We start from the raw sequence: 15,476 nt of genomic DNA, 5'->3' as shown, positions 1-15,476 counted from the left end.
TGGTGGAAGTGGTGGTGTCGTAAAAAAAGAATGACAAATAGTCATACGATATTATGTTATACCGACATTTCATCAAAAATTGAATCAAAGTCAGAGCATGAAAAAGTTCAAATATAATAGTCATGGAAATCCATGCATTCATAATGTTCTCATAAAAAGTAGTAAGAGTTTAAAAAGAAGTAACTTTGAGACAAAAAAAGTTTTTATTCTAATTGTTATTATGTCTAACTCAGCGGAAATGGACAGATCTGCTTACGTTTTTGCTCCTCGTGAGACTTATTACATCACGTGCCAGCGCTTTGTCCTCCTCCTGTCTTCGTTCTTATTCAGGGGAACTCTCCGTCCAGCGGCAGCAATGATCTGCTTGTTTCTGGCCACATTCTCCTACATCTTCCGGTCAGGTTAGTGATATATCTGTTTGGTTTGTTTATGTTTTATTTATTTTACTCAGTTCAACTTCCACAGTTGCTCACAGTTTCCACCCTGCAGGAGCTGCTAACTCCCGGGACAGACGGCTAGCTACAAGAAGCGAACTGGTGAAACAATGCTGTCATTAAGCCTTCACTAACTTTGGTTTTGTCACTACTGTGTTTAAATAACCATATTAAAGTCGCTCGGCTTCGGAGTGTAACTATTAACAGTGTGAGCTACTGTTAGCCACTTTAGCTTCACTCGTAGTGGCTACTTTGAATCACTACCGGCATTAGTCCATGTGTGAGTCTCCTGTACAGTTCCTGATCCTATAATTAGCTCCTGTGTAAGGGCGCTGACGGGCTGCTGCAGGGGGAGCACTGCCATGGGGCCGAGGAAAAGGTCAAAGAAGAGAAATCTAAACGAACTGGAGGATTTGGTGGTTAAACATGCACGGATTAAAGAATCTGGTGAGACGCGTTATAGGTTAAAATGACTGGGAATGAGGCATGCTGTGACTGAGGGGTTTGCTTTAGAAGCTGTCAAAATGCAGGACATACACCTTGCCTGTGTGACTAACAGGGAGGTGGACTGCTAGTGAAGACTTGAAAGTAATATTTGAGACTCCAACTGTTGCTCTAAAACCTACAAATGATATGACCTTTGTGAGGACAGATGTAGTTTCTATGTTAGTTGTTTTTACTTCTAACCTGTGCGTGGACTGCTGTGTGTATCCAGAGGCTGTCTGCAGCTAAATATATGCTGTGTAACCGTTTATATTTACAGTCTTTGAGAGTAGCACTGACTGTCTTGAAGTGGATTAGAAACTAATGGCTGCAATCTTAAAAAAGCAAACACACGTCACTAATGTCATGCAGTACAGTTAGTTTCAGATTGGATATCAGCCAGACATTTTCCGACTGAGGAAGGTTAGTTCAAAACCTCACCCTCCAAAGCATCAATAAAGTACTTTTTTAAAGATTCAAAACCAGTACCTCTGTGCTAACTTCCCCATGTCAATGAATATTATGCTTAAATAATAATGTGTCTTTTTGGCACATCTTTTTTTCTTTGCTGATGAGTCATGAATATATTTAACAAACATTTCAATCGAAGATCTCAGTTTTTTACATCAGATTAAAAATGTGTGTGCCAGTGAATCCAAATCCATGGCAAATATGACTGGCACAATTGAAAAGGCACATCCTAATATTGGATTTTAGTCCACCTCCTGTTTTTATATGAATATTCAAATGAAAATTGTTCTTATCTAATGAAAAATCTGCATTTCTATTTATTGTTTTCAATAGTTTTCATTTCATTTGACCCAGTCGCTCTAAACCAATGCAGCATTGTACCGCTACACTGAAAAACACACCTCTCTTTATTGGATTATAGTGCTTGTTCTTTTTCATATTGATATTGTTAGAAACTTTTTTTAATTCAATAACTCTTAAGAATTATTTGAATAACTTCCATATCATGAGGTTCTGAGTCTATATATAACTACACCAGGCAAGTAGGACATGCCTTTTCCCACTGGATTGTATTGCTTTTTCTGATGGATAAAAAGCGTTTTACCATAATCCTCTCTTAAATCCTATTGTATAATGTCCCATCCTTATGCCGAGGTGCATGCCAGCTTCTCCAGGTTGTGAGTGGTGGACGTTTTCGCTCTCTGTTTTTGTTTTTTTTTAAATAATTTTTTGGGCAACCAGTGCCTTTAATATAGTGACAGTGCAGGTCAGAAACAGGGAGACAGAGGGGAAGACGCGGCAAAGGGACCCAGGCCAGATTCGAACCGGGTCCACCGCATGGGGATCAAACCCCACCTGCTCTACCCACTGAGCTATACGACGGCCGCTCTCTGTTTTTTTAATCAAACCTTTCCCGTACTTTATCTCTGGTTCTAGCCTGGACCGGTGAGAACGAGCGCACCTTCATCGCCGTGAAGCCCGATGGCGTGCAACGGAAACTGGTGGGGGAAATCATGCAGCGCTTTGAGAAGAAAGGGTTCAAACTGGTGGGCCTCAAACTTGTGCAGGTAACAAAATGCTTTTAATACTCACTGGACACTCATTTTCAAACATCAAGGCGAATAGAATTATAAATGAAGGATTGTTTTTGTGTTTTATTTGATCACGTGTCTGTGTTGTGTGTCAGGCGTCAGAGGACCTCTGAGGGAACACTACACGGACCTGAGGAGCAAACCGTTCTTCAAAGAGCTGGTGAACTACATGAACTCTGGACCAATCGTAGCAATGGTGAGATTCTCTCCCATACTAATGTGCACACAATACTAAAGGCTCATAGATGTTCAGAAGGATTTTGATTTGGCTTAGAACTCTCGTAATAAGTCATGGTTCACATTTAAAAAACGTTTTCTTTTGAGTTATTTGTATTAGCAGAATAGTAGTGTTTGTGTTTCAGTGTTTGTCTCATCTGTCTTCATTATTCTGCCTGTGTTCAGGTGTGGGAGGGTTTGGACGTGGTCAAGACGGCACGTAAGATGCTAGGAGAGACCAACCCCGCTGACTCTCTGCCCGGAACCATCCGAGGAGATTACTGCGTGGAAGTGGGACGGTAAGAAGATCAGGGTTGTGGTCGAATAGTCCATAGTCCAGCTTCTATCGTCTTTTCCTAACTACTATTCCTTGACCTCTGTGTGACACGTCACTGGGTTAGGAATAGTGGTTAGTGGTAAAAGGACTTAGGAAAAGACGACCGGAGTTCAAGAGAATCTGACGTATTTATGATTAAGAGCAAAAGTGTTATTTATAGTCAATGTTTTAAACAAGTTTTGTTCTCAGAAATAAGAACAATTGGTTTTCTTCTGCTGGTATTTAGTTCTTGAATTAAAATTGTTGTTCACAAAGAACCAGGATCGGATCCGACAGAGACTGAATGTCCTGAACCTGTTTCTGCTCCGTGTTGCAGGAACGTGATCCACGGCAGCGACTCGGTGGAGAGCGCTCAGAGGGAAATGTCTCTGTGGTTTCGATACAACGAGCTGCACTGCTGGGAGGACAGCAGCAGGAGCTGGATCTACAACTAAAACTCCACCTGTGCTGAGTGAACGCCGTCCTCTTGATCAACCAAAGCGTTGTACAAGACGGATCCCATTGTACCTCACATAAATATTATTCGGCTTTAGCAGCTTGTAGAAACTGAATCTTTTATAATAACCTTATTTTTTATTGACTATTTTTCTAAGGTGAATGGCTTTATAAAGCAATCGTGCACTAAGTGAGCAATGCTTTGATCTGCTTCTGTTACCGTTTTCTTTGTTTTGTCCAAAACACACATTTTAAATATTGTGGTGGTGGTGAAGTCCATAGAGACTTGTACTTGAACCGGAAGGTCACCAGTTCAAGTCCCCAAAAGATCAAGTGCTACCGAGGTGTCCCTGAGCAAAAATGTACATTTCCCCCTGTGGGACGATTACGGATTCCTTTCTTTTTCTAACTTGTGTTTACATTTCTTGAGCAATAAGCCATGAATGTGGAGAAATGCAATGTCTTGTGTCATAATGTTCATTATGGGATAACGCATCAGGGAATATCAAGTAAATGGCTGCACTTAAATCCACACTGAAGGTTAATTTATTTTGAAAATACAGGAGATTTTATCCGTGAGTGTACAGATGATATGCAAAGTATTTATTGTTCAAATCATCAACTGGCTTAAAAAACGGGATTCCATTTAAAGTTATAAATGAGCTATTGTGGTTCTCTGGTAATGGTTCTTGCAATAAAAATCCCAACCCCACGGGAGGAATTACCTAATGCAATTAATGCCTTCCTTCACAGGTAATTTAGTTTCCTGTATTTTCTTAACTGAGGCTCTGTAGGGGCGGGACTACTTGAATGTTACAAGTTTTAAAATAAGATGCTGAACAGCTTGTGAGGAGCTTTATTTTTGAATTCATGTCAAGTTAAGTTTCCAAATAAAAAAAACAAAAACCTGTTCTATGAAGTTCTCCAAAAGCTGCTTTTTGTCACTTTGTGCTGCTTTAAAATCCCATAACGCTGTATGGGTTTGTATTGTAATAATCAACAACAATAAACCAATCAAGAAAGGTTTTGAAAAGTAAACATAAATCACTCGTACGTTTTTTCCGCACACAAATATGTTTAATATTTAATCCACACAAATGGAGATCAATGCATGAATTTCCATACTGAACAGAGAGGATGGGCTTCAGAATGTTTGGAGATTTACAATAATCCCTGAACACGTAATGACGACACATCACTGTTCACCTGCTTTACAACAAACCGCCTGATCAACAGCCAGTCAGATGAGAGACCCTCGACACATTAAGCACCGCCCCTTCCCCTGGCTTAACGACGACTCTTTAATTTACATCAGGCACCAGATATATCCTCGCACGATAGGTCATTTCAATCCTCATGGGGGTTTTTACATTTTTATCAGGGTATAAAATGAGCAAGCGTCTTTAATCAAGACTCTTAATAGACGTGATTGGATGCAAAATATTTTAGGGTAACAGCCAAAAAAGCCCAGACTTCTCTGCTGACAATGAAGTCTAATTTAGACTTTCAATTTGTTTCAATATCATCGTAAAATATGAAACTCTTTGGACGTCCACTACAATCTTGAAGCCGAAATAACATTTGCCTCATTGGATCTAATTTTACTGTCGAAAAAGACTCAATCCGTAAAAACCTGGCAACTGCATCCCGAAAAATGTGGATTATCACTAATTGATAATTGGCTGTATTAAAACCAGACAAACACACAATCCTGTGCCTGCTTTTCTTTCTTTTTCCATGTGTTTTGGGGCTCTGGGCTTTTGCTTTAAGACAAGGTGGAGGCTTTACATATGAGAAACTTAGTGGAGGAAGAAGAGGAGGAGGGGGAGTAACTTTTGGGGAAGATGCAGGACAATTGAGGTAAATATAGGAGGAGATACAGTGTGCTTACAGGGTGAATATAAGGGAGGTAGTTATGAGGCTGGGTTACAAGGCTCATGAAGATCGTAACAATGCCCGGGTCGGGGCAGAAACAGGCAGATTACTAGATCAGAGGAGGTACTTACAAGGCATTAAAGTTACAAGGTGACGGGGCAGGAGGGGAGATAATAGTTACAATACACGGCTTGGAGGGTCGTTTTAGAGCCAAGGGGGGGGGACTTTTACATGACATGGGATAATTACAAGGGTGGCTGGAAGCTTTAAGGGGCAGGAGGAGGTTTGTTTAAGGAGGAGAGTTTGTGTGTGTGTCACTCAGGTATGTAGGACACCTGCCACACGATGATGTGGCTGCGCTCAGCTTTACACAGAGCCGGTTTGATCTGCGAGGGTACAACAGCAGCAGCGTCACCTTCCTCTGTCTCATCGTCCTCTCCGTCACCTGAGGAAAACATAAACAGAGAACTTTAGAGATCTTAGTCCACGATAAAAACAGTAAACATTGCGATGAAGACATGTTAGAAGTCTCTTTAGGTTTCAATTTGGATTAAACATCAGGAAACAAAGAAAGCTCTACGAATATTTAAAAAAGTGTTTCAATTTCAGAAGGAGTAACCCTAAAAAATGACATTTGTATGTAGAATTCGGCTTTTATCCCAATGTTTAATCACAAAGTAGTTGATGCTGTTGAAAATTATAATAATTGTATATTCTGTGTCCCTTTAATGAACCCTAAAAAGGACAATAGACCTCTATCGGTAGAATAAAGCCTTGCATCAATATAATTTAAATGCACCATATGTCATTTTCAAGTACTAGTGGTCCCTCAAATAAAGCAATTACAAGAGTTTTTTTGGTATTGTTTTTGATTATTGCTGGAAACAATTGGTATTGGTAACTTCAACTTAATTAAAGTTACCATATTAAAAGCACATAATAACTTTCAGGTCTTTTTTATACTTTTTTGTCAGAGCTCAGTAGTTTGCTGCATCCCAAAGTTTCCCTTAGGATGTTTGTGTAAGTGTGTAAGTGTGTGTGTGTGTGTGTGTGTGTGTGTGTGTGTGTGTGTGTGTGTGTGTGTGTGTGTGTGTGTGTGTGTGCGTGCGTGCGTGCGTGCGGCGTCAGGATCATGTGCAGGTGTGATTGCTCACCTATGCGGAAGTCGATGTATCCCTCTCCTCCGCTCAGCACCAGCACGTTGTGAACACTCTGAGTCTCCGTTTCTGCGGGCGCCGTAGACCCCTGACCCTCCGACGGACTGTCCAGCACGCTGCCGTTCAGTGTGGCCAGGACATTACCTGGGAGAACAAAAAAAGGTTAAAAACTAGGGGAATTTATTTAGGTAAAGACATGTAAATGCTACAGTCGGGCTTTGTGCGTACCGGGCACGGAGACAAAGAACTTGACAGCATCCCGGTGTCCATGGAAGCACAGCTGGGCTTGAGCCATGGAGCAGTACGGGATGAAGCTGCCGGTGCTTTTCTCAGAGCCGTCGTCTCCGTAGACATGGATCACTCCGCTAGACGATGTAGGAGACACCTTATTGGCTGAGGGAGGAAGAACCCAGGAGTGAGAAATGAACCAACTCTGAAGGATCACCCAGCAAATCATATGTGGTAGCATGACACAGGCGGAAAAATAAACAAAAACACCCACAACGTCCACATGTTTCCATAGAGCAACTGAAAATGATACATGATTTTAGAAGGCCGAAACACATCTCTTACATGCAGTGGATCTGATTCACACAAAAGTATATTTAAGTCATTGATGCAGTGAAGCTCAATGATAAATAACATGCAAAGCAACCAATGAGCAGAAGCACCGTCCTGACTAATGCAGTGTGTTACATCTACTGCAGTAACACACAGATTATAGACAGGCCCCTCATACAACCCCACTTTCAAAAAGCATAAAGAAACAGGAAGCTATTCTCCGCAGACGTCTCAATGTTTCCAGGGGGCATGAGGGTTGGATCGGGCAAGAGAGGGTGGATGACAACAGCAGGAGGGAGGGAGCGCTCCCACTTACCCCTCAAACCAAGGAGCTGTCCTCGGTGAAGGACCACCGCTACAGGAGGCGGATGAATAGGAAGAGGAGGAGGAGGGGAAGAAGGAGGAGAAAGACAGTAACAGTAATAGTTATGAGCAAAGACTGTCTGTGAAAGAGGGGGAACCCTTGAGGGGAGGTAGGAAAAAGAAGGTGTAAAGAGGGCAGAGGGAGTACGCTACAGAAGAGCATAGATCTGTGAGGAGTAAGACCCTCTGTGTGGGTTTTTGGTTAGTCTCTCCATTTGCTGAGTTTAAGATCATCTGAAAGGTCTAAATAGCTCAAAGATGTGCAAAGTCATACCCTATTTGTCTCAAACTAAGGTTTGGAGTATTCAAGCTGAAATAGTGACTACATGGTGGCTGCTGGATCAGATCTCCACCCAGTCTTCTTTAAAAAAGTATTTGAGATATTCTGCTGAGTAACATCCAGACAGACAAACACATCTAAATAAATTACCTCCTTAGCAGAGGTAACTTACCCCGTCTCCAAAGATGTTTAAGAGCAATGAAAGGTTTAATGAGCATTAGGATTGTGTTTGCCCACTCCCTAAAACCGGTTTTAAAATAGGGATTAAGATGTTGGAGTTTTTGCAGACAGAATAAAGCTGAACGTGTGTCCTTCCTTCTTCATTAGACAGGCACTGCTTTCACTGTTTGGACTTTAAATTAAATAAAAGCACACGACAGATGGTTTGAGTTGTTGTAAGCTGTGAGAATGAAACTCACTCTCTGTCAGTGGGATGGAGATGATCACGCCGTTTCCGGTTCCCACCCAGAGACGATTTCCACCAATCAGAAGCGCCGTGATTCGCACAAAAGAGAAGCCCAGCTTGCCAGTACCTGTGAATCAAAACCAGTCAGTGGAGAACAAATGCGGACCGAACAGCTGACTGTCAGTGAGAAAATAACACCAGAATAATTCACATTTAGAAGCAAGATCGCCCGAGTGTCCATAGATTCTCTCTTAAACGAGCCGGTATAACCTCACCCAGCATCTTGCTGACGTACGGCTCGATGTCCACATCTTGCAGGTGTTGGTGTGTGTGCGCGTGGTAGAGACGCAGCGTGGAGTCCAGCCGGATCGACACCCAAACACCGTCACCGATCCAGGCCAGCTGCCGCACTTGACTCTCCCTGCGAGGGTGGGCGTCGAAGGATTTCTACACAGCGAGGAAAGAAGAGTGAATCAGTTCAATAAAACGCTCTCATTACACTTCACCACCGTGCAGGACTTCAAGAACAGGCTCTGATGTTTTGATATTTCGTAATTTTTTACCACCATTTCTTTTACTTTTTGCATTCTGGGATTAGTTCATCATTTACCAACACCATTATTTTGGACGCATATTGTCAAACACATGCTACAGCAGCAATGACTCTAGTGGGGCCATGTATTTTCACATGAGAACATGGCTTATATATCGTTGAGACAGTATAGATGCATGATTGTATGCAATAGTCTGATTGCTATAGGAGCAAAAATGTTAGTTCAACTGAGGATTTTGTGTCCTTAAAGGTCTGAATGTTTCTATTCTTAATACACTAATTTGACTTAATATATACCTCTACATTTTGGAAAGAAGTTAAAACCCCACCGGTCCAAAAAATGCATGGCAATATTTTTCATTTACACATTGCTTCTAGTTAGACTTAAGGGTAAAACAAGTAAGCGGTAATGTCTGCACTGTAAAGACAAAAGTGGATCATTGCCCAACAACGTGTTTCTGTAACTCACCTCGATCTGCATGCTCTTGGGCTGGATGACGTGGATCTTGTTTTTGTACCCGCACCAAACCTTATCGTGGACAACAGCCATGCAGCGGATGGAGTGATGAGGCCGACCCAGGTCCATCAGGTGGTAGTTTGACAGATCCCACTGGCCATCTGTGGACAAAACCACACCTAAAGTTACAACTTATTTATTATCGATGAACAGTTTATTTTTCCTGCCAAAACACACTGACAACATTACAGTTTAGTGTTTAATTATTGTTTGGTTTTAAAGACTTTAACTGATGAATTAATTATCAAAATAGCTTCGGATTAATAAAACTCTTATCTAGTCTTTGATATTTGCAGCTCTTTTCCTCTGTTTCCTTATGAAAACCTTGTTCTTCTTCCATGAAAACAACTAAAAGCCTGGTGTATGCGGGCTCTGAAATGAAACATATGTTTAAAATCCCCAAATACCCTCTGATCTGTGGAATATGGCGAGGGTCCCGTCAGCGAGGGCGACCAGCACTCGACCTTTCACATGTCTGCAATTAGAAAAGACACAGAGACTGCTGCAGTGACGGACCATCCCGGAAAGACTTCTGAACTACACACAATGAGGCAAACACTAACAGAGTTTCACAGGAAGCACTTACACCAGACTGAGCACAGAGTCTTTGAGTTTGATGGAGTGGAGGCACTTCTTCCAGTTTCCAACCGCTGAGTGGACGTAGAGCCTTGAAGGAGAACAGAGGCAAGATACTCCAGATCAAAACCAAAACTGCATACAGAGTTCAAGACAACCAGGTCATCTTATTTATGTGCACGTGTGTGTCTGGGATGGAAGATAAAAGCACTCTTTTGGGGAAAGAACCAGAAAAGAATGGTTCAATCCAGTGTGTGACTTCTTGGAAAGGTAAAGTAATATTAAGCTTTAAGGGTAAATAAATGATTGTATTTTATTTTATTTTTTAAACTGTGTGGCTTCAGCAGAAGTCTGGAGTAGTTCTGCTGAGTGACTTACCAGCCGTTCTGGGCCCCGAGCCACATGGTGGGGGCCACGCTGGTGTAGTTCTTGGTGTCTTCACCTCCGTCCTCAGACTCTGAAGGCTGTGAAGTTTCCTCTTTGGATTGACCTGAGCTCCTGAGAGGACACACAACATACACACTTATATTTTCACAATCAGCAAGCTTCTACCTTTACTCAACAAGAGCGACTAACACACTCTCACACACTCACACCGTTAGCTATGCCATCTATAGCAATGGGGGGTTCAGCATCTTAACCAAATACCCTTTCTACATGTTGACCGGAGAGGTCAGGGATCGAACCAGTGACTCTAACCTCCTGAGCCACAGACTCCGGCTCCTACCTGTCAGAGGCGTCTGTGAGGCGGGGCGGGGGGTCGGTGAAGACGTGCTCAGTGAACGGTCCTGGTGGTCCGGACCTCAGTTCTCCGTGGCTCGCCGTGGACTCGGGAACCTCGGTGGCCTCCGTCGCCTCCTCGGCCGACTGAGCAGGGTGGATCTTCCCGTTCATGGGGGGGGCGGTGGGGGCTGGAGAAGATCAAGATTGTAGAAATTAGAGCAACGCAATTCGAAAAATAAATAATTGCTAATCGACATTTCTGATCTCAGGAGGTTTGAAGATGAGCCCACCTTGTCCTTTGTCCATGATGGGCGTGTCAGTGCGTGAGGAGCAGTTGCTACGTGCAACGCTACAGTTGGTGGCGCAGCCGACGAGCGTGATGCCGGCCAGCATGCCTTCCACGCTGCCCGAGTCGTCGCCTCCTCCCCCGACTCCCCCGTCACCGGGATCCAACACGATCTCTCCGGGGGGATAGTCATTCTCGCTGGCAGCTGGACACAACAAACACACACATATTAACACACACAATTTCTCTCTGCACACAACAAAGTATTCCCAGTACACATTCAGGGGTATTCTTCAGCAGAAAGGTGCCGGTTAAAACACTTTTCTGAATCAATACTAAAAATCTGATGACAATTTCACTCAAGCATTGCACTTTGTGTTTTTCAGTAATAACACTCGATAACATTTCAGTAACAACTCAATAGGAAATACAAAAGCCTCACTCTTTAAAAAACCAGATGTATAAAATTGCAACTATAAGGGTTTTTAAACATTCTAACCAACACCACCGAGATTTGAATGTACCTACCTTGCTACCTTTTGGTGAACCTATGAAAAATCTACTGATGCAAATAGTGCACGTGCAGTAAAATGAGCACCGTACTGTCTGTGGTGCATGCTTCCTTGCATTATTCAAAAATAAGACATAGCCCAAACTCAAAAAATTGTAGCAAATTTGAGACATGAACTCTCCGCCTCACCTGGCACACTGGAGATGCAGAGCACGTGGGCGTTGCAGACGTTGAACTGATCGACCAGCGAGCCGGGCTGGTTGGCGTCGATGATGACCACCTTACTGGCAGAGTGAGTGCTGGTGAGGATCCACACCCTGCTGCTCATGGTGTCCGTCTCCTGCAGCTCCTTCGACTGGTGAGAGGAGGGAGGAGACAACATAGTTTACCACAATCACAAAAACTGAAAAGGGTAAGACGTTCGTATGTGTCCTATATTTTTAAATAGCTTTTGCAAAATACATAATCCATAGAATACCAGCTTTTACTAAAGTGATAAGACTAATAAAGGTTGTAAAACAGGTGTTACTCTACCTTCCTCTTCTCTGGGGAGCTGTGGCTGCTCTTCTTGCCGCCTCCGTTCTCCTCAGCGTGCAGAGGGTCGCTGCCGCCCGACGGAGCTTTGGCTAATGCCGACTCCTGGCAGCTCGCCCTCCACCCTGTCAGGTCCACGCCTGCTGCACACCACAACTACAAACACACACACATGTATCATTGAAAAATGTGTAAATGGTCAGAGAATAAAGACCTTTGGATGACTTGCCGCAGTACCATTTTAAGAAATGATGTTATTGTATTATTTTGGTTCAGGAGCACAGACTTCATTGTTCTAATGCCAAGCCTCAATGTTACACACTGTAACCAGTCCGCTTGTATTCACATGTTCTAAACCCAGATTTGAGGTTCACTTTACTCACATCTGCTGATAAATGTCAAAAGAGCCTTTCAGTGTCACTGTGCACATTATTCTGCCCAGATAAGGTCTCATGTTTAAATACATTTGTGAGTAGCGTGACTGTTCCCTTAAGACTTTCATCCCCTGAACCCCCCTACCTTCCTGTTGGGGTCTTTCTCCACCAGAGGACGGCAGTACACCGGGACGGGAACGTTCTTCATGCGGTTGTCCTCCTTCTCGGCTGTCGGCTAAAGACAGAACGTAATGAGACGATTATCAAAGAAGTGAGTTGTTATCTGGTTCCTTAAATTGGAGATGCTTCCAATGTTAACATACTCTAATGAGGGCATTCAGTGTTTGGTCTGCGCTGTATGGATGTAAAGTACATGTCAAATATATATTTCTCTGTAGAAAGTTCTGTCAGTGGAGATATTTGTTTCTTTGGCATTTCTACAATGGATTTATTTCTGCTGAATTCTTCATAGCTGCTCATAGCAAACTATTACTCGCACAGTGTTGCTGCTTTTTTGTTCACTTTTTTGTTTTAAAAATAGAGCTGACTGTCTCTCAGTATTCAAAGCACAGAAAATGCCGTCTGGGTTATCTGGATATGTTTTAAGAAAGGCTTCAATTACCTGTTGTTGTCTCTTCAGCGGGCTGTCCTGAGCGGTTTCCGGTAGAGCTCCAGGCTGCGGGGAAACCAGAGTTAGAGTCACCTGATTCCAACACAAACTGCTCATTGACCTTTTTACTATTCATACAGGGTTATGCATGTTTTTAAGACCCCAACCAACAATGAATTGATCCTATTATTTTTATGGGCTCAAGCTAGTCAGCAGGAGTTTGAGATTAGGAAATCCCACTCCAAAAATATATGGCTATAAATAACGCGTGGTAGATATGTAAGAATCTACTTTCTAGGGTAAAAGCTGAGAGAAAAAGGTGTATCTTAAACTTAAATGCGTTTGCAGGGGTAACTTCAGTGGCACACAGTGTGAGAGATATGCAGAGGGCTGAGATTTCCACAACGATCAATTTATTGAAATGTTAAATGTTGTGTAAACTTACAAATTCAATAAGAAAAACTTGAATACCTCATGAGTTTGTCACAAAAAGTTAAATAAAGCAACCGTTTTTTACTACTTCTGTTAGTAACTTATTCAAATCAGTCAAATGTCTGGTTGTTCTAAAAAAGAGTCATTTGTGTGTTTTCGTTTGTGTAGAGATCCAGAGTGATATCAGATGGTTGTGTGTGTGTGTGTGTGTGTGTGTGTACCTGTTTGAAGCGAGACGGCACGCTCCAGCCACACGCCTGCATGATGCCGTCGTCGCGCCTCATGTGCTCGCGGACCTGCCGGTACTGTTCACGCCGCTGCTCTCGTCGGGCCGACAGTGCCGAGTCGCTGAGGAGAGACGCAACACCGTTACTGGCCAGTCTGCAAGCAACGCGACGGAGGGAAGAGAGGAGAAGAGAGACAGAAAGAAAGCGAAGCGTTAGCAGCCTGGCCAGCCAGCAGCAAAAGAGGTAGAGACAAGCAGTGGTTATCAGCACAAGTTAAAGCAGACTCTATCTAGCTCAAGCCAAGCAGTTGAATTTTATCACCATTAAAGATTGTAAACGTTCAGTATTCTAACTTTGTGTCTTTGTGTGAGTGATATATCTGTTGACAAATGTACATGTGCCTTTGTTCCTGAGAGGTTACAACAAATATATAAGTTGAGAATGACAGATGATAACAAACTCCCCAATTCACAATTCTGCCACCCCAATTTACACTCAAAACAGGAAGGTATAACAAAAATGTATATGTTGGAATTAGATTCCATATGTAACTTTAGAAGCTTTACTATTTAAAATAACTTTACCTTTGAAAATCTTCTCGTCTGTATAAAAGTTAAGTAATAAAGCATCATTTTACCGTTATTCCCTTTCCCATGCATGAAGACATTTGTCTGAAAGGGATGTGAAGGCACTATCAACCAATCCCAAATGAGAACAGTGAATTAAACCCGCCACTTCTTTGGAATACTGAACAAAGTGATTGAAGCCTTCTAATCTCCAAGCTGCTGCAAAGCGAGCAAGCGACCAGGCGTTCAGGTTACAGCAGGGTGAGAGGCAGATAAGGATGGAGGTTTATAGAGAGTTGAGGTTAGGTTTAGAGAAGTTTTCTAGCTGCTAGCTGCTCACTCTTCGGGGAAGAACTCCAGCGTGCGGTTGGAGGTGGAGATCTGACACATGGTGTGGCTGCGGCGCTGAGAGAAGCCGGCCGGCGAGGGAGACTTGTAGTGGATGTTGACGCTGTAGTACGGCCGCTTGACGGGCGGAGGGCTGGACGATGTGCTGAAGAGACGGGCGAAGCTGGAGGATAGAGGAAGGGGTTTTTACATTTCATGTTTCACAGATCCATTTCTTATCAATCAGGTTATTTCTAATTCACAATCAGAAACACTTGTTCGTCCCGTTGAGGGGAATTTTAAGTGTTTACAGTAAAAGGGACAGAGCAGACGAAAAGTCAAAAAAATGTGTAGATTTTCATATTACACAAAGAGGCAAACACATGTTATTAAAAATAAAATAAAGTACACATCCATGGTAAAAAAAAACAAGCAGCGGCATCATTAAAGTAAGTGAAAATATAAAATAGTGAAGTAGCAAAAACAAACATAGAAAATGCTATATTGCACATGTTCTCTCAGTCTAAAGGAGTTCAGATATAATTGTAAATACGTTAAAGGAAAAGCAGATTCTTACAACTGCCAGATGGTGGACTTCTTTTTCTCTTGGATTTGAGGACTTTCTCTGGACGCCCTGAGAGGAAACAGAGGAGTTAGTCAAAGGAAAAGAAAGTAGAAAGTAGAGCGAAACTAACTCAGCATACTCAACTTATATTCTCTAAATAAAATGTGGTTCAATACAACTTTAAAACTCCACAATTTGAGTTGAGTTTGAGTATGGAGTTGAACTTGCAGCTTTTCGAGTGAACATTTTAGTTTGCTGTATCGTTCTTTATACTTTTTTCCTTCCCCAGTTTAAAGCTTCCGTTGGTCTACCTGATCATCTCTGTCCACCGCACGGCTTCCTGCAGCTCCATCAGCCTCTCTTTGTACTGATTCCTCTCCATCAGCACTCGGGCCATCTCCACCCGGGTGAATCGCCGCCGCTGCGTCATCGTCATGTCTCCGTCTTGCATGGGTGATGAAAACTAGAAACACAAGAGCGTGGGCTCATTTAATAATTACACACTGTGCGAAAATCGAGATTTACAAGCAGAGATGTGCAGTGCACTGCCGGGGGGTTATGTTGTA

At 42.7% G+C, this 15,476-nt stretch overlaps 2 protein-coding genes across 7 annotated transcripts in view; one reads left to right on the top strand and one right to left on the bottom strand.

Annotated features, from left to right (window-relative positions):
- Positions 1-279: 279 nt before the first annotated feature.
- Positions 280-4,397, top strand: nme3 (NME/NM23 nucleoside diphosphate kinase 3). Its single transcript, XM_063903637.1, is given in 6 exon segments — positions 280-401; positions 2,325-2,455; positions 2,575-2,587; positions 2,590-2,675; positions 2,882-2,994; positions 3,349-4,397. Coding segments are annotated over 6 exon segments (507 nt in total). The 5' UTR covers positions 280-355; the 3' UTR covers positions 3,467-4,397.
- Positions 4,083-15,476, bottom strand: part of mapk8ip3 (mitogen-activated protein kinase 8 interacting protein 3) — a 29,539-nt gene continuing 18,145 nt past the window's right edge. For 4 of the 6 annotated variants that reach the window (XM_063903592.1, XM_063903593.1, XM_063903594.1 and 1 more), the window contains 20 exons: positions 15,222-15,373; positions 14,923-14,979; positions 14,359-14,529; positions 13,447-13,606; positions 12,806-12,859; positions 12,329-12,418; positions 11,810-11,965; positions 11,465-11,630; positions 10,769-10,969; positions 10,483-10,666; positions 10,134-10,253; positions 9,766-9,846; positions 9,587-9,654; positions 9,132-9,280; positions 8,385-8,556; positions 8,123-8,236; positions 7,377-7,415; positions 6,728-6,892; positions 6,497-6,643; positions 4,083-5,787 (listed from right to left, as the gene is read on the bottom strand). In XM_063903592.1, the coding sequence (XP_063759662.1) occupies positions 5,657-5,787; positions 6,497-6,643; positions 6,728-6,892; positions 7,377-7,415; positions 8,123-8,236; positions 8,385-8,556; positions 9,132-9,280; positions 9,587-9,654; positions 9,766-9,846; positions 10,134-10,253; positions 10,483-10,666; positions 10,769-10,969; positions 11,465-11,630; positions 11,810-11,965; positions 12,329-12,418; positions 12,806-12,859; positions 13,447-13,606; positions 14,359-14,529; positions 14,923-14,979; positions 15,222-15,373 (2,577 nt within the window). In that variant the 3' untranslated portion in view covers positions 4,083-5,656. The remainder of the gene's footprint in view (positions 5,788-6,496; positions 6,644-6,727; positions 6,893-7,376; positions 7,416-8,122; positions 8,237-8,384; positions 8,557-9,131; positions 9,281-9,586; positions 9,655-9,765; positions 9,847-10,133; positions 10,254-10,482; positions 10,667-10,768; positions 10,970-11,464; positions 11,631-11,809; positions 11,966-12,328; positions 12,419-12,805; positions 12,860-13,446; positions 13,607-14,358; positions 14,530-14,922; positions 14,980-15,221; positions 15,374-15,476) is intronic. The other 2 variants (XM_063903597.1, XM_063903596.1) reach the window with 2 other exon arrangements.

Source organism: Eleginops maclovinus, chromosome 16 (assembly GCF_036324505.1).
Source record: "Eleginops maclovinus isolate JMC-PN-2008 ecotype Puerto Natales chromosome 16, JC_Emac_rtc_rv5, whole genome shotgun sequence".
Taxonomy (NCBI): domain Eukaryota; kingdom Metazoa; phylum Chordata; class Actinopteri; order Perciformes; family Eleginopidae; genus Eleginops; species Eleginops maclovinus.
This window is presented reverse-complemented; position numbering and strand designations above follow the sequence as displayed.